Source organism: Eulemur rufifrons, chromosome 16 (assembly GCF_041146395.1).
Source record: "Eulemur rufifrons isolate Redbay chromosome 16, OSU_ERuf_1, whole genome shotgun sequence".
Lineage (NCBI taxonomy): Eukaryota > Metazoa > Chordata > Mammalia > Primates > Lemuridae > Eulemur > Eulemur rufifrons.
The window spans coordinates 39,608,766-39,630,350 of NC_090998.1; the positions used below are offsets into that span (position 1 = coordinate 39,608,766).

The 21,585-nt window shown below is 42.7% G+C and overlaps 1 protein-coding gene across 1 annotated transcript in view; it reads left to right on the forward strand.

Annotated features, from left to right (window-relative positions):
* The window catches only part of DIP2B (disco interacting protein 2 homolog B), a 215,655-nt gene extending 199,632 nt beyond the window's left edge, over positions 1 to 16,023 (forward strand). The window contains exons 31-38 of the mRNA XM_069489769.1: positions 1,447 to 1,615; positions 2,425 to 2,595; positions 3,812 to 3,873; positions 4,789 to 4,846; positions 6,381 to 6,455; positions 7,660 to 7,837; positions 9,704 to 9,827; positions 11,622 to 16,023. Coding sequence (XP_069345870.1) covers positions 1,447 to 1,615; positions 2,425 to 2,595; positions 3,812 to 3,873; positions 4,789 to 4,846; positions 6,381 to 6,455; positions 7,660 to 7,837; positions 9,704 to 9,827; positions 11,622 to 11,874 — 1,090 coding nt within the window. The 3' untranslated portion in view covers positions 11,875 to 16,023. The remainder of the gene's footprint in view (positions 1 to 1,446; positions 1,616 to 2,424; positions 2,596 to 3,811; positions 3,874 to 4,788; positions 4,847 to 6,380; positions 6,456 to 7,659; positions 7,838 to 9,703; positions 9,828 to 11,621) is intronic.
* The last annotated feature ends 5,562 nt before the right edge of the window (positions 16,024 to 21,585 follow it).

A 21,585-nucleotide genomic window follows, 5' to 3' on the forward strand; every position in this document is an offset into this window, starting at 1 on the left:
TTTTCTTTTCTATTTTATGCCTCATACAAAATGGCAGTGATCCTATTACCTGCTTTCTGCTCCATCCTGTAATCCGTGTTTTAGAAGCAGAGCCAAGTACAAGGATCATACTTGGGTGAAATATGTCATGCATTGACAGCCAGAATGTACCCCGTAGACTCGGCAGGAAGGAGTATGATGGGATGGGATGACAGCATGTGGATGTAGCACATTTGCGCCAGCCAGGTTGCTTCTTGTGGAACACAGATCCTAACTCCTTCCGCTCTCCACCCAGGGAACCTTATCTTAGACGTGCATTTTCACCTCCTTGGTATATATCACAAATGCCAGCAACTCAACATCCTCCTTCTGTATCCCCATCTTTGTTAGGCTAGGATCATCCACCTGGTGGCCCAAACCAGAAATTTGGGCATTATCTTCAATTTCTATATCTTTTAAGTCTCACATCTAATCAAATGTCAGGTCCTTTGGCTCAGTTGTTGCTACACCTCTCTTTACATAAGAATCACTTAGTGGTCTTTAAAAAACAAAGCAAATTAACAGGGAACTTCCCCAGACTTACTAACTTAGATCTCCAGAGGTGGAGCCCACAACTCCAGTACTTTTTTCATAGAGAATCCCTGGGCTCCTAGTGATTCTGAGCTATACTTGGATTTAAGATACTTTAAACTTTGTGGCTGTAGATTGGACGTAAGATATGTGACTCTGCCATTCCTTCCTTTTTATCCTGGCACTGCACTGTTGGGCTGAAGTCTTTGTCATCACTCACAGTTGCAGCCTCTCCTCACCATCTCTCAGGCTTCAGTGGCTTGTATTAGTAGCTCCAGTCCCTATTCCATGTTGCTAATTTTGCCCCAACTTAAAGCTGCAATGACTGCCTGCTGGGTAAAGTCTGAACTTCTTCATATGATAGTTAAGCCCTTTCACAGTTTGGCCCCAACCTTTCTGGCCTTACTCCCACATGCACCCTGTGCTCTAGGATTTCACTTGAACACTATTTCTGATGGCCCTAAACACGCCATACTTCTCTGGCTTTGTCTTTGCAGTTCTTCTGCCCGGAACACACTCGCCACCATCCCCACTTCTTCCAGCCACTGTCAAATTCCTACTCATTCTTCAAGCCCTAGCTCAAGTGTTGCCTACTCAGTGGAAACTACTACCCCCTGCCTGGCTTTCCCAGCTTGAATGAATTGCTCTTTATTCTGTGATCTCAATGTTCTTTATTCACATCTCAATTACCACACCTACCACAGTCTGCTTTATTTTATAGTTACTGTGTCTTGTGAATTACACAGGAAACAAGGCTGATTCTTAGACCTTTATATCTCATATGACCCTACACTGTCCTTCATGCTCCATAAATATTTGTGGAATTGGCAGTGGTCTAAAGCATAAATATGTCTAGGATAAATCGATAATGCCAGCTCTTGCCTTTCTTCATTGCAGTGTCTATTCGGGTCACCAGTCCATCTTAATTCCTCCTATGGAGTTAGAAAACAACCTTTTCCTCTGGCTCACCACCGTCAACCAGTATAAAATAAGGGACACTTTCTGCTCCTATTCAGTAATGGAGCTTTGCACTAAAGGACTTGGCAACCAAGTGGAGGTCCTAAAGGTAAGAAGCATCTCTCAGCAGCTAGCCAGTCCCACGAGGTTTTAAAGAAATGGGCCAGGGCATGACAGTACCAGGCTTGGGGCTAATAGACATGTTTGTCTGCCTTTTCCTAGCCAATCAGTTAAATGGGTGTTTTGTAAAAATCAGGAAGTTTATGTCTTCTACCTTCCTAATTTAATGTACTTTTCTAGAGTTTAACCTGATTCTTACTTTATGGAGAAGGTGAAATTGGTTGGGAGGCTAAATAGAAATGATTTTATGTAAAGATAAAAGAGAACTCTGACCCCCAATAGAGTTTTTCCCAGTAGAATTTGAAACCTCAGAATATTAGGCTTGTGTACTGCCCTGAAGTGGTTCATTCATCTGTGTATGGAATGATCATATGTCTGACTGTCATATGAGAAAGTCAGAAAATACAGAATTTTCTTTGATAGAGAAATATGACCTTAAGAGAAAAAAAGAGATTAGTTCTTTAGGGTTCTAAATTTATTTTTCTCTCAGTCCCATCAAATAGGGAGAAATCTAAGGTTCAGAAATGAGGAGAGACAAAAATGTATTGTTAAAGAGCCTAAAATTTTTAGATGAAAGAGAAAAGAAATAGAGAATGAGCAAATTTACCAGTGGGTAATGATTTTAATGGAATGCCTTGGCAGTTTCCTCTTTTTGGAAAGCTGCTTTTCTCTGCGAGTCTGAAGTAAGAATACACATTTCCTTTTCCTGACCAAGGAGCTAAGAGCAGTGGCCCTGCGCATTCAGTTCTGTGATCCAGCTGACTTATGACTTAGCTCCTGTGCATGGGTGTCTTGCAGACCAGAGGGATCAATCTCTCGTGCATCCGGACCTGTGTGGTGGTGGCAGAGGAGCGGCCCCGCATTGCCCTCCAGCAGTCCTTCTCCAAGCTCTTCAAGGACATCGGGCTGTCCCCTCGGGCTGTCAGCACCACATTTGGATCAAGAGTCAATGTGGCAATATGTTTACAGGTGACCCTCATGAATCTTGTTTACTCACAAACTGGAGAGGGATGCAGAGTGCCCCAGAGCATGTGCTCCGAAGTCAGGCTGCCTGGGCTTGAGCCCCAGCTCCACTTTCTTGCTATGGGACTTGTGCTTTTTATTTGTCTCTGTCTCATTTTGCTCATCAATAAAGGGAAGATACTGGTACTGTGCTTTGCAGGGTCATTCTGTGGAGTCACTGGGCTGCCTGGCGCAGTCAGTGCTGGAAGTAAGCACCAGTGTCAGTGTTTACTTAGTAGTCATCACCATGTGGTCCGTAATGATGAGTCACAAAGATTTTCTGAGCCCTATTTGGATTTTATTTGTACCTGACCTTCTGTTTTTCTGTCTCCTCCATTTTTAAAAAAAATTTCTTTGCAAACAAAGCACAGATAAGCCTGTATTCTCTTGTCCAGCCAAATGGCAACTTTACCAGGTTATTACTGGTGAGTAAATAGCAGAAAAGGGTCTAGAACACAGTGTAATTTTATGTATCTTGGAGGATGATAAGGCAAATACAGGTATGGACGAGAGTGAGAAGGTAGCACACATGGGTGGATGCTTTCAGGTCTTCTGTGACTGCAGTCGGGTGACTTTCAAGAAGCATAATGATGCTTTAACCCTGGAGCCCCCACAGTGGGCCCCCTGCCATCGTCTGGAGCCAATGTTGGTTGTACAAATCCCTTATGATGGCTTGTCTCATCTGTGCTTTGAGTCTAGGGGTGGCAGCCCTCCTCAGCTCAGCAATGTTTCAGTGCTGATACAGCCCCTGTGATAAAAGAGGGAGGACAGAGGGCCTACTCTCCCAGGGGAGGGAAGGAGAGAAACACCAGGATAATGCCAGGCCAGGACTCTCTTCCAGTCGTTGACTCCAACTCTGCTTCACTTTGTTGAAGAGAGAGGGAGCTTTCAAAATAGAGTTTGGGGCCACGTGCAGTGGCTCATGTCTGTAATCCTAGCACTTTGGGAGGCACAGGCGGAAGGATTGCTTGAGGCCAGGAGTTCAGGACCAGCTTGGGCAACATAGCAAGATCTCATCTCTACCAAAAAGTTAAATTAAATTTTAAAAAGACAGAATAAAGTTTGGATTTTTTGTGTATATGGCTAAATTATCTATTTGATTTGAAACGTGTAATAGAGAAATATATTTTTTAAAGTTTATGTAAGTTTCAAATAAACAATACATTGATTTATTTTTCTTTAGGGAACCTCAGGGCCTGATCCGACTACTGTGTATGTAGATCTGAAATCATTAAGACATGACAGGTACAGTAGATTTATTATGCTCATTTCCTAGTAGAGTTCCTAAGTATAAAAAGTTCTGAACCTCAAAGCCAGTGTTTTCTCTCATTCTTTTTATGTTTGTATCTTCTAGGAGAGGTATGGGAAGAGGGAAGGAATTTGTTTTTATCATTAATACATAATAAGGCTTACATTTGTAAGAAGAAATCTTTAATTCTCACAGTTGCTGCACTGTTCTTTCTTTATTTTTTTTATCTTTTTTCTTTAACCGGCTCCATAAGCAAGATGCACTGTTCTTTAATAATAAAACGTAATACTTAGTTCTTGCTCGTATAAAAGTATTTTGTGACATTTGATATAAATTAAACTAACATGGATAGTCTCTTTCCTCCAAGAGTTTAAAAATAAAAGATGGGACAGACACAATAAATGAGGTAGAGTAGGGTCTTTGAACAATGTTTTATCTGAACCCCATGGGCAAAAGCCTGCCTCCTCCCTCTCAGCTTAGAAGGAAATTTTAGCTGTGTCCTGAGGTGAGCACTGGCCCAAGCCCCACTGACTTGAGTGCCTTGAGTGTCCCATGGCACTGACCCAGACTGCATGGGTGGAGCATCTCGTGCAGTGGTCTGAAACCTGGGGAGATTTTGCTCCCGAGAGGACATATGACAATGGCTGGAGACATTTTTGGTTGTCACAAAAGGGGGATTGCTACTGACATCTAGTGGGTAGAGGCCAGAGACGTTGCTAAACACCCTACAATGCACAGGGTAGCCCTTACAACAAAAAATTATCTAACCCAAAATATTAGTAGTACTGAGTTTGAGAACTTGTGCTCCAGTGTGAGAAGAGAGACAAATTAGAGGTCTCAGTACTCAGCTGCAGATGTGGTGAATTCACTTTTTAAAAGGCCTGCATATAGTAAATATTGTTTTTCTGCAGGGTTCGTCTTGTGGAACGGGGTGCCCCCCAGAGTTTGCTCCTCTCAGAGTCTGGAAAGGTAATTTCTTCTGTTAACCATAGGGAAGGCAGGCTGTGTGGAGAAGTGGTTCACTTGAAAGAAACCTGAAGCCATGTAACATATATATTAGTATCTTAAGGCTTTACTGAAATCTGGAGATAATTCAACAATTTCAGCTTTGCTAATACTTTCAAATTCATAAGGGTGCATAGATAAGATTATTAGATTTGAACTTTCTTAATTCCCACAGATATTTTTTTAAAAATCCAACTGACGGCCGGGAGCGGTGGCTCATGCCTGTAATCCTAGCACTCTGGGAGGCCGAGGCGGGCGGATTATTTGAGCTCAGGAGTTCAAGACCAGCCTGAGCAAGAGCAAGACCCCATCTCTACTAAAAATAGAAAGAAGAGACTCTGTCTCAAAAAAAAAAAAAAAATCTATGGAGATAAGAGTTCTTAAATTAGAATGAGGCTTTAAAATGTCAAAGGAGAGATTTAGTTCTGAGTAGCTTACTACAGATGGTAGGACACTCTCATGCACTATCAAGATAGGTGGCAGTTTCTCATCCCTTTGATGAGATAGTGATGATGCCTTAGAATCCCTTCTAGTAATTCTGAAAGGAATAGGGGTTGGGAAGATAAAAAAAAAAAAAAGTCCCGCCAAGCCTGCCCGGTGGTGTTTCAACTCCATGGGGGCTAGCCTCAGCCTCACTCTTCCATGTGAACTCTTCACAGTGAGGTTTGGTTGATTTCATTACTGCCTGGTCGAATCTTCACTTGTCTCAGGTAGCAGTCAAGCATGTCTCTCGAGCTAGAGGGAGCAGCCTCTTCTCTGCCTTCCTTGAGGTTTTAGAGGTTTGCACCCAAATGATCATTGTAGGGCTTCTCAGGTAACCCCAGACTTTAGAAACCCAAGATAAAAAGGGAGGTTTCAGTGGGCAGAATATGGGTACCCACAGAGGCTTTTCTTTTGTTAGAATGAGCCATTCTCTCAGCCAGCATCTGTTTCTTCCTTTTCCCTCCTGAGAAGATCCTGGGCGTGTGATGTCTTTCACAAGCCCAGGGACGTGGATGTCTTTTCGTTCTCCTGCAAAGCTGCTGCCTTCCTCTCTTACTCTTTAAGTTCCTCCAACTCTAGCGCTAGCTGTGGACTGGAGCGCAGTCTCTGTGCTGTCCCTCCCTGCTGCCCTTTCTGTTTTAAGGGGCTTTACTGCCATCATTGCAGTAAATGAGATAGATCGTGAAAGAGGGAAGTTCCATGGTTAGGGTACTCCACAAATTCTTACTGGTGTGGTCCTGGTCTGCAATGTCTCGTCCCTTTGAAGAGATGATAGACTGGTTCCCTGTTTTATTTTTGAAGATAAATCTTATTAGACCTCATCTTCACTCAACTGAGGAAGGTTCAGTGAGAGCAAAACAGGTGTCTGCAGTTGTCCTCTCAGGGTGGCCACTGTAATGGCCAGTTCCGCTAGCTCATGCCCTTTGTGCCACTCCCACATCTCCAGCAAGTAGCGGCATTTCCAAGGTTATTAGATTTCATCGAACCCAATCTTTGTTTTCCCTTTGATTTTTAGATTTTACCTGGAGTGAAAGTGGTTATTGTGAATCCTGAGACCAAAGGGCCTGTTGGAGACTCTCACCTTGGAGAGGTTTGTATCATTGTCATTTTTACTCTGAAAAGTCACCAGTAAAAAACATTAGGGTTCACATTTTAGAAATCAGTGAAATTGTAGATTTAGTGTTTCTCCCATTGTGAATAGAATTAATCTTTTTCTGTAAGGCATGAGACTCAAATGGGCAGAAGGGGGAGATTGAGACTGGGATCAAGAGAAGATTTAGGCACCCAAACTAGAAATAGTCCCAGATTTGTCCACTGACACTCCCTTAGCTGGAAAGGAAAATGGGCAAGTCCTGTCTATTCCCACCTATTAAGGGGTAGAACTAAAATGAGCCACATATTTAAAATTTTTAAAAATCATGCCAATACTATATCATTTTCTAAAATGTATCCATTTTTATATTATAAAAATATTCTAAAAGATTTAATTTTTCTTCCCCCAAACCTTTAAAGGACACTGATGTTTCATCTGTAGCTTAGTGGGAGGAGTATTATAAGTGCAGGAGCCGGATGACCAGGGCTCTGTCACTTACCAGCTTCTCAATATTGGGCAAGTTACTTAACCTCTCTGGGCCTCAGTTTCCTCATCCATAAATAATAATAGCACCACCAAGTAGAATCATTGTGACAATTAAATGCATTAATGCCTGCACCTATGATGCACATGGAACAGTGTCACATAAGAAATTCTCAGTAAGCTGCTATTATTACCATTGTTAGCTGTTGCTCTGTTTACATTGTAAACTCAAATACCCTGTGGAGTTTCCCTGAGGGCTTTCTCCCATAGTTATACCCGAAGCACAGAGACAATCCCTTCATGTATTTGTGGGACTCTGGGAAAACATGAGAAGTGAGCCAGGGAGGCAGTGTAGCCTTGTGGGTAAGAGTGTGGTCTGTGGAGACCCACAGGCGTGGATGATGTGAGTCTCCTAGTTCCTGCATCTTAGATGGATTAGATGGATTATGTAACTCATGTTTTCTCATCTGTGAAGTGGGAACAACAATAGTATGAACTGTATTATCATGTCATACATGTTAGGATTGATAGAGGTTAGGCATGTAAGGTACTTACCTCACTGTTAGTAAACTCTTGTTAAATGTCAGATGCTTTTATTGTTATAGTTGTGTTGTTAATATAAAAATAAGATTTAAAAAATTAAAATAATCTGTCCAAGGGAATTGAATTGATAGTTATGTGTTCTTGGTGAATTGTGACCAATGCCCTTTTCTTGTAGATTTGGGTGAACAGTCCCCATACAGCCAGTGGCTACTACACCATCTATGACAGTGAGACTCTTCAAGCTGATCACTTCAACACTCGCCTCAGCTTTGGGGATGCTGCTCAGACACTCTGGGCTCGGACAGGATACCTAGGCTTCGTGCGCCGGACAGAGCTCACGGCAGCCACTGGAGGTATCTCCTGCTACAGCTGCTCCCTTCTGTCCTGCTTTGCATTTCTGTTGCACTGGCCGACCTCTTTCAGCCTGCCTTTCGACTGTGGAGAGTGCGTGTGTGTGTGTGTGTGTGTGTGTGTGTGTGTGTGTTCAGTCGGCCCCTTCTACAACTCTTGGACCCATAAGTGAACTTATTTGAAGTAACACTTTTCCCTGTGAAGAGCATCTAGGAGGTGAACACTCGGGGCCACCATATCAGTGTCCCTGAACTGTGGGTCAGGACGGCAGGGCGGTCATGGAGATGTGCCTTATGCTTAAATACCCCTGGCAGATCTCGGATTTACAGGCCCTGTAGGCTGATTCCAAACCTGAACGAGCTCCTGGGCTGGTATTACAGCTTTTAGCTTTTCTACCCCTGCAAAATGGGGAGTAGGAGGAACAGTCCCAATCCCCGCGAGGGCCATCAGTCCTGAGGAGCCATCTCTCTGAAGTGTTGCAGCCCCTCAGTGTCTTGCAGTGGATACAAGCCTGCTCTGTGGCGAGGCGCTGGTGTGAGGATTCCCTCCAATCATCTGCCCACTTGGTTGCCATGGCTTCACTGCTGCCTCCCTCACCCTTTCTTCCTGACTGGCATTGATAGCCACTAAACATACTCAACATTAGCCATATATGCACTTGAAGAACTGATACAAATAACTCCCTGGGCTTTAAAGGCCTAAATTGGACCATGCTATTTCTCCTTAGCTCTGTGCGTCTGTTCCATCCTGTCCCCTAGTCTGCCTGTGTCGCATGGAGAAGCAGGACAGAGGACAGCACAATGGAGAAGAGGGCAGCATCCGCCCCTGGTGCCCTGGCTTTGCTGCCCGTCTGGGCCACTAGCTGTGTGACCTTGAGCAATCACTTAACTTCTGTTTCCCACGTAGAAAATGGGAGTGGCTGTGTTTCTTGCCTCATGAAAATGACGTGAGATTAAATGATAGGGTGCATTAGACACCTAGAACAGTGCCTGGCACATGGAAAGCACTCATTCGTATTAACTGCTGTGTTTATGAGCTCATTCCAGGTGATGGAAACCTCTGCTGGACCTCCTAATCCTTCTCACTCCAACAGCTTCAGTCACTTTGTTTTGCTGAGTTTTTCAGAAATCTACCTTTTCCAGAAATTTTTACAAAATCGTATCCCTTCTGTGTCCTAGCTGGATTACAAGCCTGTTAATAATAAGGACTAGTCTCCCTGTTCTACAATCTTGCTCCTTCTATCTGGAGTCCATGAAGCTATCTAGAAACAGTGACACGTGCTACTCTTTCTCCAGGAGGCTCAGAGCTTCTCTCCTTCCACCTCCTTCCCCAGCCATCATCTGGCTCAGCCCTGACCTCAGCTTTTCCGGGAGCCTTCCCTGGACCCTCGAGCTGGGCTCATGAATGTCCTCCGCTCCCTTCGCACCGCACGTACACTCCTGTCACTGGGCTTGCTGCGTTACAGTGGAACGCCTATTTGGTGTCTTTTTCCCCAACTAGACTATAAGGATTTTCAGAGCAGGAATCATGTATGGTCGTCTTTGTCTCCCCAGCACTTAGAGCACAGTTCCTGGCACATGATAGTAATAAGAATAGCTAATTTTTTTTTTGTAGCATTCACAAAGCACCACACACATTAACTACCTTGCATAGATTAACTCACTTAGTCCTCGGAGTGGCCATTTATTATCATCCGTGTCTCACAGAGGGGTAGCAGGACTCAGCCTTAAAGAATTTGCCCAAAGTTACACAGCTCGTAAGAGGAGGAGTGAGCCAGGTGACATGTGGTCTGAACCTTGTGCTCTTGACGCCAACATGATGTTGTACTCACTGTGTGTCTGAGCCACGTTTCTCTCTCTTTCTGTCAGAGCGTCATGACGCATTATATGTGGTAGGAGCTCTGGATGAAACGCTGGAGCTGAGAGGACTGCGATACCACCCAATCGATATTGAGACCTCGGTGTCTCGGATCCACAGAAGCATTGCTGAATGGTAAATTCCCCAACACAGGTTGGGTTTCCCACCTCTGCTTTAGTAGTAATTTAAATCCATCTAATTAGTCAGCCATCTGTACCAAATACCCACCTACAACAGACATAGAACTCCATGAGGAGTAAGTAGACTGATTCTTGTCTTGGGTGTACAGTCTGCTGTGGCCAACAAGACCTATTCACAGGAACCAGGTGAGGCCACAGGGACACTGTGGGACTGAGTCCTTTTTTAATGATAGACTCTCGTAATTGGAAGGGACTAACAGATCATCTACCTCTAGGAAGTTGGTGTAGTATAGTAGAAAGAACCATGACTTTACGGTCAGAAGACACAGCTTAAAGGCTCAGTTCTCCCACCCTGCATTCTTTACCTGTAAAACACTCTCTCCACTACTTCCTAATTATCAGAAGGATCAAATGAGAAGATGCTTTGTTAACTGTTAAGTAATAAGCAGATAAAAAGGATCATTATTAGTATCTCATCCAATTTCCCTCTCTTTGCAGGAATTCCCCCTGCATTATCCCTGATAAAGGATCATCCAACCTCATGATGACTTAACATTCCATAAAATTAAAACTCTATAGTTTTTAACATTCTGGGTTCTTGATTATACAGAATCCATCCAGTTTCCTTTCTGCATAAAGTCAATGTGCTCTTCCTCAGGTTTTTCCCCATGCTAAATAGCCACAGTTTTTTTTAATGGTTGCTCATGTTTTCCAAATACTTCTTTGTCTGAAGATGTTCTTGCCTTGATCAAAGTCTCTCCCTGGACCTGAACAAGACTCTGACCAAGGCAAGAACATCTTCAGACAAAGAACCCTCTGGGAAGCATGCAGAGAAGCTGGGTGCCATGGTTACCCTCTAATTTTAGACATTCGACTTTTAGTGGAACTAGATATTGTGTACATTTTTTTCTTTAATGATCAGAATCTGTTTTTAAAGCAGTTTAGCACTGCATATCACAGGTCAGGCTATACTTTCTAACCCAGTACCCCCTCTCAGTGGAAGGCAACTTTCTGCCTTATGGCATTTTTGCATAATAGGAGACACTGTGTGGGCCACTAGTAGCTCATATAAAGGTCAGGCAGATGCTCTTCCTGTTGGGCTCAAGAATATTATTAGGCTGGTCTGAAGGTATTGTGTTATCTCAGTCAGTTATTCACAGTTGGTTACAGATCAAACTTCTTGTTCTACTCTTTTCCCCTTCTCACTACTGCACTTGACTGGTCTATTAAAAAAAAAAAAAGCCAAAAACAAAATGAGAATATTATCTTAATCAAAGCTCTTATGTTGCAAATAACAGAAACGCTCTTCAAAAAAGCTGAAGTGAAAGAGAGAATTTAATGGAAAGTAATTCTAGCAATCTCAGAAGTTCCAAAAAGACTAACTCTGGGTCTTGGGAAAAGGCAGGAACAGAAGGCGTCAGGAATCACTATCTTCTCTTACTCTGTAGAACATAGGGACATTCCCTTCATTCTTTCTCTCCTTCCTGAAGAGCCATTCTCTGTGTTTCTCTGCGCCCCTGGCTACCCTAGAACATTCAAATCCACATGTCCTCAGTTCAGGTGACCAGCTAACAACTTCCAAACTCCTAGGAGATTTTGGATAGCTCACTTAATCAGCTGTGACCACAGGGGTAAGGTGTCATATATTGTAGACATGATGCTGACCTTTTGGTTGGGATCCATGAGAGAAGGCGGTTCTCAGAGAAATGGGCATAAGGCTTGGGCTGATACTGTAAAAGATGACTGGTACAGATGACAACATGTTAACTGAATGTCATTGGAATTTCAGTGCTGTGTTCACATGGACCAACTTGCTTGTGGTGGTTGTGGAACTGTGTGGCTCTGAACAGGAAGCTCTGGATCTGGTCCCGTTAGTGACCAACGTGGTCCTGGAGGAGCATTACCTCATCGTTGGCGTCGTGGTTGTGGTGGACCCAGGTGTCATCCCAATCAACTCCAGAGGAGAGAAGCAGAGGATGCACCTCCGTGACAGCTTCCTAGCTGACCAGTTAGACCCCATCTACGTAGCTTATAACATGTAGCCAGCCTTGGGGGGACTGCCGGGCCATCCTGAAGAATCACCAAGACGGAAGACCCGTGGCTAGGAGCAAGCTTTTAAATGATGTGAAATAATCTGAGATGGCTACATTATGTTCTTCATCTCATCCTGTGGGATTCTGTGATCACACAACACACCGGAAAGGGGAATTCTGTGGTGGCAAATGAAAAAAATGTTAACAGGCCAGTAGACATGAGCTTTGACATAGCGTGAGCAGCACGACATGAAAGCAGTTACGCGCATGTTGCATTTTTTTCATCTGTTGTACATACCTGTATTTTTCTCTAATGCCGTTTTAGAATTTTGTAAGGGAGTTTAATGAATTCACATGAAGAGGGTAGTCTGAGTTACACAGTTCCCCACTCTGTACTGTATTTTGCCATTTTGCCGTAGCTAGATGTTCTGCGGGTTTTGTTAACATGGAACTACTCAGCTTACTTGCAGTCAACCCATAAGCAAAACAGATAACCCGCTGAATATGAGAATTACTTTATATATATAATTCTTGACTGTAAAACATTTTGACCAGTGTTTTAAACATGTAAATAGGAATACACATAATTCAGCTAAAGAATTGAAGAATTGGCTTGTATAATTACCACCAAAGTAGAAACATTTCTACTTTGAGAGAATTTCAGTATTCTCTTAATGTAGTATAATTGATTAGGTAACAAAAAAGTGCAAATTGTTCGCAGATTTTGCTGCGCATTGTTCTATGTCTTTGTTGGCTGGTGTATTTTATAAACTAAAGCTGCCTATGTTTGTTTTTAGAGCTTGCATTCCCAGAATCAGCTTAAGCTTCTTACGAATTCAGCCTGTTTCTATAAGCTGAGAATCTCAGTTTAAAAATCAAAATGTTAAGAAAAAACTAAGATTTATCAGATCCCACCCTATTCTAAGGAACCACTATAGCTTACTCTGGCCCAGTGTTGAAACTATCTTTCAAATTTAGAGTGACTACATAAGAATTTAGAAGTTCTTCTTTTTCCAGGCCCATTGTAAACTGTGTCTACAGTTTCTACATATAGCTTCTCTTTTCTGCAAACTGAAGAGTGTCCTCTGTTCTTCCAATTCATGAGGGCAGGGAGTTTAAAAACAAGAATTGTAGGCCGGGAAGGCAGTGGGATCAACCATCACATGAAACTATAAGGCCACATAACTACACAAATCTGACCAATTTGGGTTGCCAAAATAGCCAGGCTTATGCTGAAATGGGGGAAGTCTGATGTATGCAAGAAACTCTTTTGAAATAACTTGTGCCCAGGCCAAGCAGACAGTATGGGACTGAGTTTGGCCTCTGGCTCAGTTTCCTTTCTTTGGTCTGATACTTCATGTATTTGAATATAGTTGAATCTTATTATTTTTTTCTTACAGAAATATTTTTAAAAATTAAAAAGTACTCAAAAGTGAAAAGAGTTAACTTGTTAAATCAGAATGGTTCTCTTTGACCCACTCTGGTCTATTGTGTAAATATTTATTTAGACTATTTTAATAATACATATTATTTACCCCACTGTAACATCATGTAAACTAAATATGTTTTTAAACAATTTTTAAGACTTGTAATTACCCTGAAAATAGGGTTTATAATACAAAAACAGACCCTTCACTATGGCAGCACTCTTGGGCTGCCTTTACCCAGTCTTGTGACTCAGAGCCACTTTATGACTCCCTTTTACATAATCCTCTTTTCCTCCCAACTCATTCTCCATAGAGGGCAGACCTCAAGACATTTTCCAGTTCCAGATCTCTTTTGCAACATTTTAGATGGAATTAATTTACACATGATGGGGGGAGGTTCTAGGATGTACAGGAAAAAAAGCACATACATTGGGGCAAACCAGACATCCTAGCACCTAGCAATGCTTTGGTTTGCAGAGAAAACAGCCTAATATTTGGAAAGTAATTTTTTTAAAACTATTTTTAGGCCTGGTGCGGTGGCTCACACCTGTAATCCTAGCACTCTGGGAGGCCAAGTCGGGAGGATCGCTCAACATCAGGAGTTCGAGACCATCCTGAGCAAGAGCGAGACCCTGTCTCTACTAAAAATAGAAAGAAATTATCTGGAAAACTAAAAACATATAGAAAAAATTAGCCAGGCATGGTGGTGCACAGCTGTAGTCCCAGCTACACGGGAGGCTGAGGCAGGAGGATCCCTTGAGCCCAGGAGTTTAAGGTTGCTGTGAGCTAGGCTGATGCCACAGCACTCTAGCCCAGGCAACAGAGTGAGACTGTCTCAAAAAAAAAAAAAAACCAAAAACAGAAAACTATTTTTAATGATTCATTAAACAAAGCAAGGGATCCTGAGGATTATATAAGTCTATCTCCATAATTTCCAAGTTCTAAGAAAAAAATTATAGATACTTCTATCCTGTAGGTTGCTTTGATAATTCTTTAACACAAGTTAGGACATAACCATCTAGAGACACATTGTCCACTATAAATACTATAAGGTGAGTCATGTCTGTAATTTAAAATTTTCTAGTAACCTCATTTTAAGAAGTAAAAAGAAACCGGTGATGTTGATTTTAATGTATTTTATTTAACCCAGTATCTCAAAAATACTATTATTTCCACATGGAATCAATATAAGAGTTATTAATGAGATATTTTACATTTTTCTAAGCCTTTGGAATCCAGTGTGTACGAAACACATCTCAATTCAAATTAGCCAAATTTCAAGTCTTCAGTGTAGCCATTCCCTCAAATACGTTACTTCTTTAATCTGAGTATGGCCAACTCCCAGTTACTTAGGAACTGATTATCCAGTTTTGTAGTTCCTCAGGCCTCTAATTTATCTTTATTTTTTGCTTTCTGCCATGTGGCTGCATTATTGATCTTTTATATATCCCCCACAGCTAGAATGTGCAAGTGGAAGAAGGAAGACTGAGAATTGTCCTTGGGGGACTTCTTCAGTAACTCTGGTAAAGTATCCTCTGGAGGGAGAGGAGAGTCATTAGCTTAGATGGTGTTTGTGGGGATATCTGCAGACCGAAGGCCTGCTCTGTCGCAGACTCGAGTAAGAAAGCTTTCTCTTGATGACACGATGCTCTTGCTCTTCCCACATTAAGTGGAACCTTTGTGGTAGAACTGATTCTTAAGACAGGCCTGAAAGGCCATTATTGATTAAAAAAAAACAACACAGCCTTTCTAATCCTCTGGGACACAGTTCTGTCTGGGTTTTTATGTCTGTGGAAAACTAAACAGCAAGCCCCCATTTCAGTTAGGGGAAGTCTATTGGTCCAAAGGTTTCTGAACCTCTTTCTGGTTCTTAGCAAAAGTTAACTGAAGTAGATCAGGAAGGGGCTGCCTCAGGAAAATTCCTAGGCCCTAGGAATTCTTAGAGCTGCACAAATGCCATCTTCTGCATCAGTGAGACCCTAGGAATGACCAGCATGCTAATCGGCATCTGTGAATTGCACAGTCTTCACTTCCTGCCTCAAAAAGGGCCTGTTCTCCGCAGTACTAGGTCCTTTACTCATGAAGTCGTGTTGCCTCAGGCTCTTTAGGGACCATTGCCTGTCTTGGTCACAAGTGTGTCTCCTTACTTTAGTCCCTGGGCAATGCTTGCTTAGTGCTTTTGTTGACTCAACAAAGGGCCCGAGGCCTTAGGTTTTTTGTTAAGGTCTCTGCCCCAGGCATGGTGCTCAATATCTTGGCCAAATAAATTCCTTTCCTTGAATATCCAGGAATCTTTTAGACTAAAGCAATGAGGAGTTATCACCTCACCCTCAAACTCCAACAAGATCTATGCCTTAGTGTTGTTTTTGTTGTCTGCTTTGATGTAAAAGCAAGAGTATTTGGAGCAAGAAGCTGCAGTACTCCAAATACACAATAGGCCTTTTCTTTATCATTCATATAACATTTCTGGTTTAGGTATGTGTAGATGGGCCATGTTATTTGTCCAGAGGAAGAGATTGTAAAGATATAAGAATAATTTTTTAGTCCTAAATGCTGTTTGTTTACTTTCTGTCAAGATATTTACCCGTGTCAAATTCAAACTACAGTACTGTGTAATTATGTATAAAGTTTTTTTATTTATTTGAAATTAGAGTAGATATACATTTTTAAATTTAACATCTGGCTGGACAGTGTTCTATTAACTCATTGAATGTGTTTCCTCTGTCTTGTGTTAATAAATATTGATGCCTGATGGTGTTTAATCCTTCATATATTGGGTGGGGTGAATGGATGGATTTTAAATTTAATTTCAGGTGTTGAGACTCAGCTGGAGTGGTCTAAGGAAAGTGAACACAGAGAGCCAGAGTCAGTGCTACTAAGGGATACCAGATCAAGGAATAATAGTGTCATTTTGAAAACTAAGGAGTCTCTTGTCAGGACTTTTCAAGGTAATAATTATAGTTTAGTCTTCCTCTTTACCCATGTGGCAGTTGGTAGTTTTAAACTATTGATCATAATTTTTGCCAATCTGTAATTGGCCAGATTTTAGCTTTTCCTAGAATGATACTTCATTTGCTCTTCCATTTCCTGGTTTCAAGAAATTTGATGGGAGCCCATCGAATTATGCGTGTTCTCAGACACTGAAACTGGTCCTTGAATTACGATCCAAGCTATTTTGGTAGCTGAGAACATTTTTTCATTTAACAGACATTTATCAAGTGCCTACCCACTAAGCACAAGGCACTGTGATAAGAGCTGAAACTAGACAGAAAGAAACTAAGCCACTGCCCTTGAGGCGATACAGAATAACAATCACAATACAAATACAATAAGGGTTTAGAGCAGAGGTAGACTGTGAGAACAAATAGAGTAGGCTCCCAACCCAATGGTGAGGAGGAATAGTGTGCTGGAGGAGCTAACATCTGACCTGGGTTTTAAAGGATGAGGCAGTCAGATAAGATAAAGACTGCAGAGGGGTAGAGTCTGAAAAAAAAAAAAAAAAAGATAGCAAGTAGGGGCCAGGCTCAGTGGCTCAAGCCTATAGTCCCAGCTACTCAGGAGGCTGAGGCAGGAGGATCACTTGAGCCCAGGAGTTTGAGTTGCAGTGAGCTATGATGACACCACTGCACTCTACCTGGGGCAACAGAGTAAGACTCTGTCTTCAAAAAAAAAAAAGGCAAGCAAGAAGGCAGAGTTGCATATTCTGGGAACTGCAATTCCTCATCGGGATTGCTGTGGTTTGTATGTGTCTGTCCAAAGTTCATGTGTTAGAACCTAAGACCCTAAGTATTAACTGTTGAGGGCTTTTGGGAAGTGATTAAGTTATGGAGGCTCTGCCCTTACGAATGGATTAGTGCCCTTATAAAAGGGCTAGAGAAACTAGGCCCTTTAGTCCTTCTCTCCCTCCCCCATGTGAGGACACAATGTTTGTGCCCTCCAGAGGAAGCAGCATTCAAGGCACCATCTTGGAAGCAGAGACTCACCAGACACTGAAACTGTCAGCGACTTGATCTTGGACTTCCCAGCCTCCGTAACTGTAAGCAATATAAATATATGCTGCTGTTTATAAATTACTCAGGCTTAGGTATTTTGTTATAGAAGCACAAAAGGATTAAGACAAGGATGCAAGGTTTGAGGCGAGAGAAGTAAAAGATAGTTATGGCCATTTGAACCAGGAACAGATCACTAAGGGTCTTGTGTATCATGCTAAGAAGTTTGGACTTTTATCCAGGAAGCAAAGGAGAGTCAATGAAGTATTTAAAGTGGGGGAATAACATGCTCAGATTTGCAATGTAGATCATTCTGATAGTCATATAGAAAATGGATTGGAATGGTTAGGAAACGAGAGAGAAAAGCAGAGGTGGGGAGACCACTTAAGAAGCTTTTGTGGTAACTGCAGTGGTAGAGTGCTATGAGTTGTGTTCCTTCCAAATTCAGTTGTTGAAACTTAAGGGCCAATACAATGGCTTTGTGAAGTGGGGCCTTTAAGGAGTGATTAGGTCATGAGAGCTCCTCTCTGATAAATGAGATTAAAGCCCTTAAGAAAGAGGCTTCACAGAGCAGCACTTGGCTTGCTTGCCCTTCTGCCTTCCATCACAGAGTTCCTGCCTCGGGAGGACACAGCAACAACAGACCATCTTGGAAACAGCAGCCCTCACCAAACTGATGAACCTGCCAGTACCTTGATCTTGAACTTCCCAGCCTCCAGAACTGTGAGAAGTTTCTATTCGTTATATATACTAGGCTCTGGTATTTTGGAATAGCAGCACAAAACAGACTAAGACATAGAGCAAGGGCACTTCAAGGCAGTAAGGATGGAGATGAGAGGCCAGGCGCAGTGGCTTACACGTGTAATCCTAGCACTCTGGGGGGCCAAGGTAGGAGGATACTTCAGGTCAGGAGTTCAAGACCAGCCTGAGCAAGAGCAAGTCCCCGTCTCTACCAAAAATAGAAAAAATTAGCCGGGTGTTGTGGCACATGCCTATAGTCCCAGCCACTCAGGAGGCTGAGGCAGGAGGATCGCCTGAGCCCAGGAGTTTGAGGTTGCAGTGAGCTATGATGACACCACTGCACTCTATCTGGGGCAAAGGAGTGAGACTACTGTCTCAAAAAAAAAAAAAAAAAAAAGGAAAGGAGAGACGATGCATGAAAACTTGGGAAGCGTTAAGATTTCAATCACCGAATATTCAGGATAAGGAAGAAAGAGGAATCCAAAATAACTCCTAGGTTTCTGGCTTGGGGAGTGGATGTCGGGCCATTTACCCAGATAGGGAACAAAGAGGAACAGACTTAGGAAGGAAGATGCTCTGTCTGTCCTGGTAAAGAGGCCAGACAGACAGCTGAATATTTAGGTCTTTTACCTGAGGAGAGCTCTGGCCTAGAACTATATATCTGGGAGGCATCCTTTTAAAAGTGGAAGTTGGACCGGGCGCTGTGGCTCACACCTGTAATCCTAGCACTCTGGGAGGCTGAGGCGGGTGGACTGTTTGAACTCAGGAGTTGAAGACCAGCCTGAGCAAGAGCGAGACCCCGCCTCTACTAAAAATAGAAAGAAATTATATGAACAGCTAAAAATATATATAGAAAAATTAGCCAGGCATGGTGGCGCATGCCTGTAGTCCCAGCTACTCGGGAGGCTGAGGCAGGAGGATTGCTTAAGCCCAGGAGTTTGAGGTTGCTGTGAGCTAGGCTGACGCCACGGCACTCACTCTAGCCAGGGCAACAAAGTGAGACTCTGTCTCAAAAAAATAAATAAATAAATAAATAAATAAATATTTTAGGCCGGGCGCGGTGGCTCACGCCTGTAATCCTAGCACTCTGGGAGGCCGAGGCGGGTGGATCGCTCAAGGTCAGGAGTTTGAGACCAGCCTGAGCAAGAGCGAGACCCCGTCTCTACTAAAAATAGAAATTATATGGACAACTAAAAATATATATAGAAAAATTAGCCGGGCATAGTGGTGCATGCCTGTAGTCCCAGCTACTCGGGAGGCTGAGGCAGTAGGATCGCTTAAGCCGAGGAGTCTGAGGTTGCTGTGAGCTAAGCTGACGCCACAGCACTCACTCTAGCCTGGGCAACAAAGTGAGACTCTGTCTCAAAAAAAAAAAAAATAAAAAAGTAAGAAAAATAAAAAAGTGGAAGTTGAAGCCATAGAAGTGGATGATACTGCCAAGGAAGAGCGTGTTGAGTGAGAAAATTCCGCTGGGGAACAACAGCATTTAAAGGAAGGTTGGTGGAGGAAGAGAAGCCCACAAAAGGGAGAAGGAATGACTAGAAAGGTCAGGGCAAAACCAAGAAAGAGCCTTGGCACAGCAGCCACAGGGAGTTTCACAGAGGAGGGGAGTGGTCGGCGATGGCGAAGGCTATGATGAAGATAGTAAAATGGCAACTGGAGGCATCCGCGGTACCTGGCAGCGAGGCAGTCACTGGTGGTCTTGATGAGAGAGTGTTGGTGCGGCTATGGAGGCAAGCCAGGACACTGGTTCAGGAGAGGAGCCATGGGAGGTGAGACTGAGCACAGGCTACTCTTTCCAGAGGTTTTATCTGCACCTGGGAAGGAAAGTTTTGGGATAGCAGTTAAGAGGGATGTAGAATCGAGGGAGGCTGTTTTAAAGATGGAAAAAATAAGTTATTCCTGTGTCAAGAGAAAGAGCCACAATAGAGGGAAAGTTTCCAAATACAGCAATAGGGATAACTGACAGAGCTAGGTCACTGAGGAAGCAGGAGGGAAGGACTCCAGAGGGCAGGTGGGAGGATTAGTCTCTGAGGGGAAGAAGCCCGTTTTTTCCCAAATAAAACTGAGTACAGGCAAGATCCTGACAGTAAGAAGTTGCTAGAAGTGCAGCTGCTGGCCTCATTCACTTCTCTGAATCTCTCTATTCCTAGTCCACAAAGATGAACACTCATTTCTGAGATCATTTCTATAAATAATTTCCAATTTCTATTGTCAGGTAGACTTGACAAAACATAACATGGACTGTGCAAATAATGGGAGTTTCTAAAGAAGTAGATATAAGAGGGAATTTTACAGCACATGCATTTATTAAAGAACAAACAAAATAAGTTGTATTCAAATTCAGAATCTAGGAAAAGAAAACAAAACACCCTCTGGGAAAGCAAAAAGAAGGAAATAATGAAGAGAAATATAGAAATAATAAATAGAAAAGAATTAGCCAGGTGTGGTGATGTGTGCCTGTAGTCCTAGCTACTCTGGAAGCTGAGGCAGGAGGATCGCTTGAGAAGTTCAAGGTTGCAGTGAGTTATGATTGTACCACTGCACTCCAGCCTGGGTGACAGAGCAAGACCTTGTCTCTAAAAAGAAGAAATAAACAAAGAAAGTATAAACTTGATATAAAAATCAGACTAACGCAAATTTTAAAAATTCTAAATCTCACTTGTGAAAAGATGCAAAATAATAAAATCTAGATGTTTCAGTTATTTATTGCTGTATGACTAACCACCCTAACTTAGTGGTATAAACCAAAGCCATTTTAATACATACATAAATTCTAAGTATCATGAATTGGGGCACAGCAGGAGTGACTTCTTTCTTTGTTTCTTTTTTCTTTTTTTTTTTTTTTTGAGACAGTCTCACTCAGTCGCCCTGAGTAGAGTGGTGTGGCATCAGCATAGCTCACTGCAACCTCAAAATCCTGGGCTCAAGTGATCCTCCTGCCTCAGCCTCCCAAGTAGGGGGGATGCCACCATGCCTGACTTACTTTTTCTATTTTTAGTAGAGACAGGGTCTCACTCTTGCTCAGGCTGGTCTCGAACTCCTGACCTCAAGTGCTTCTCCAGCATCAGCCTCCCAGAGTGCTAGGATTACAGGCACGAGCTTCCACACCAGGCCAGGAGTGACTTATTTCTGCTCCAGAATGTCTCAGGGCAATTCGAATGGCTTGGAGTTAGAATTATCTAGGCTTCTTTACTGACATCTGAGGCCCTAGCTAGGATAACTCAAAGACTGGCTCAAGTGGGACTGTTGACCAAACAGCTACATATAGCCCTTCTCCAAAGCCTGGGCCTCGTACAACATGGCAGCTGAGTTCTGAAAGGCAGCATCAGGAGAGTGAACGATAAACTTCAACATAGACTAATGAAAACAATCCAGCAAGCATGGCATAGAAGGAGACATCTTTAACTGACAAAGCACATCTATCAAAAATCTGCGGTAAGAGGAATACTAGAAGCACTACTATGGAAGTCAGGACTCTGCTGAGGATGCTCGTTCTCTATCACTTTCCATTCAGCATTATACTTGAGAGTGCATGTAGCACAGTTAGGGAAAACTAAATG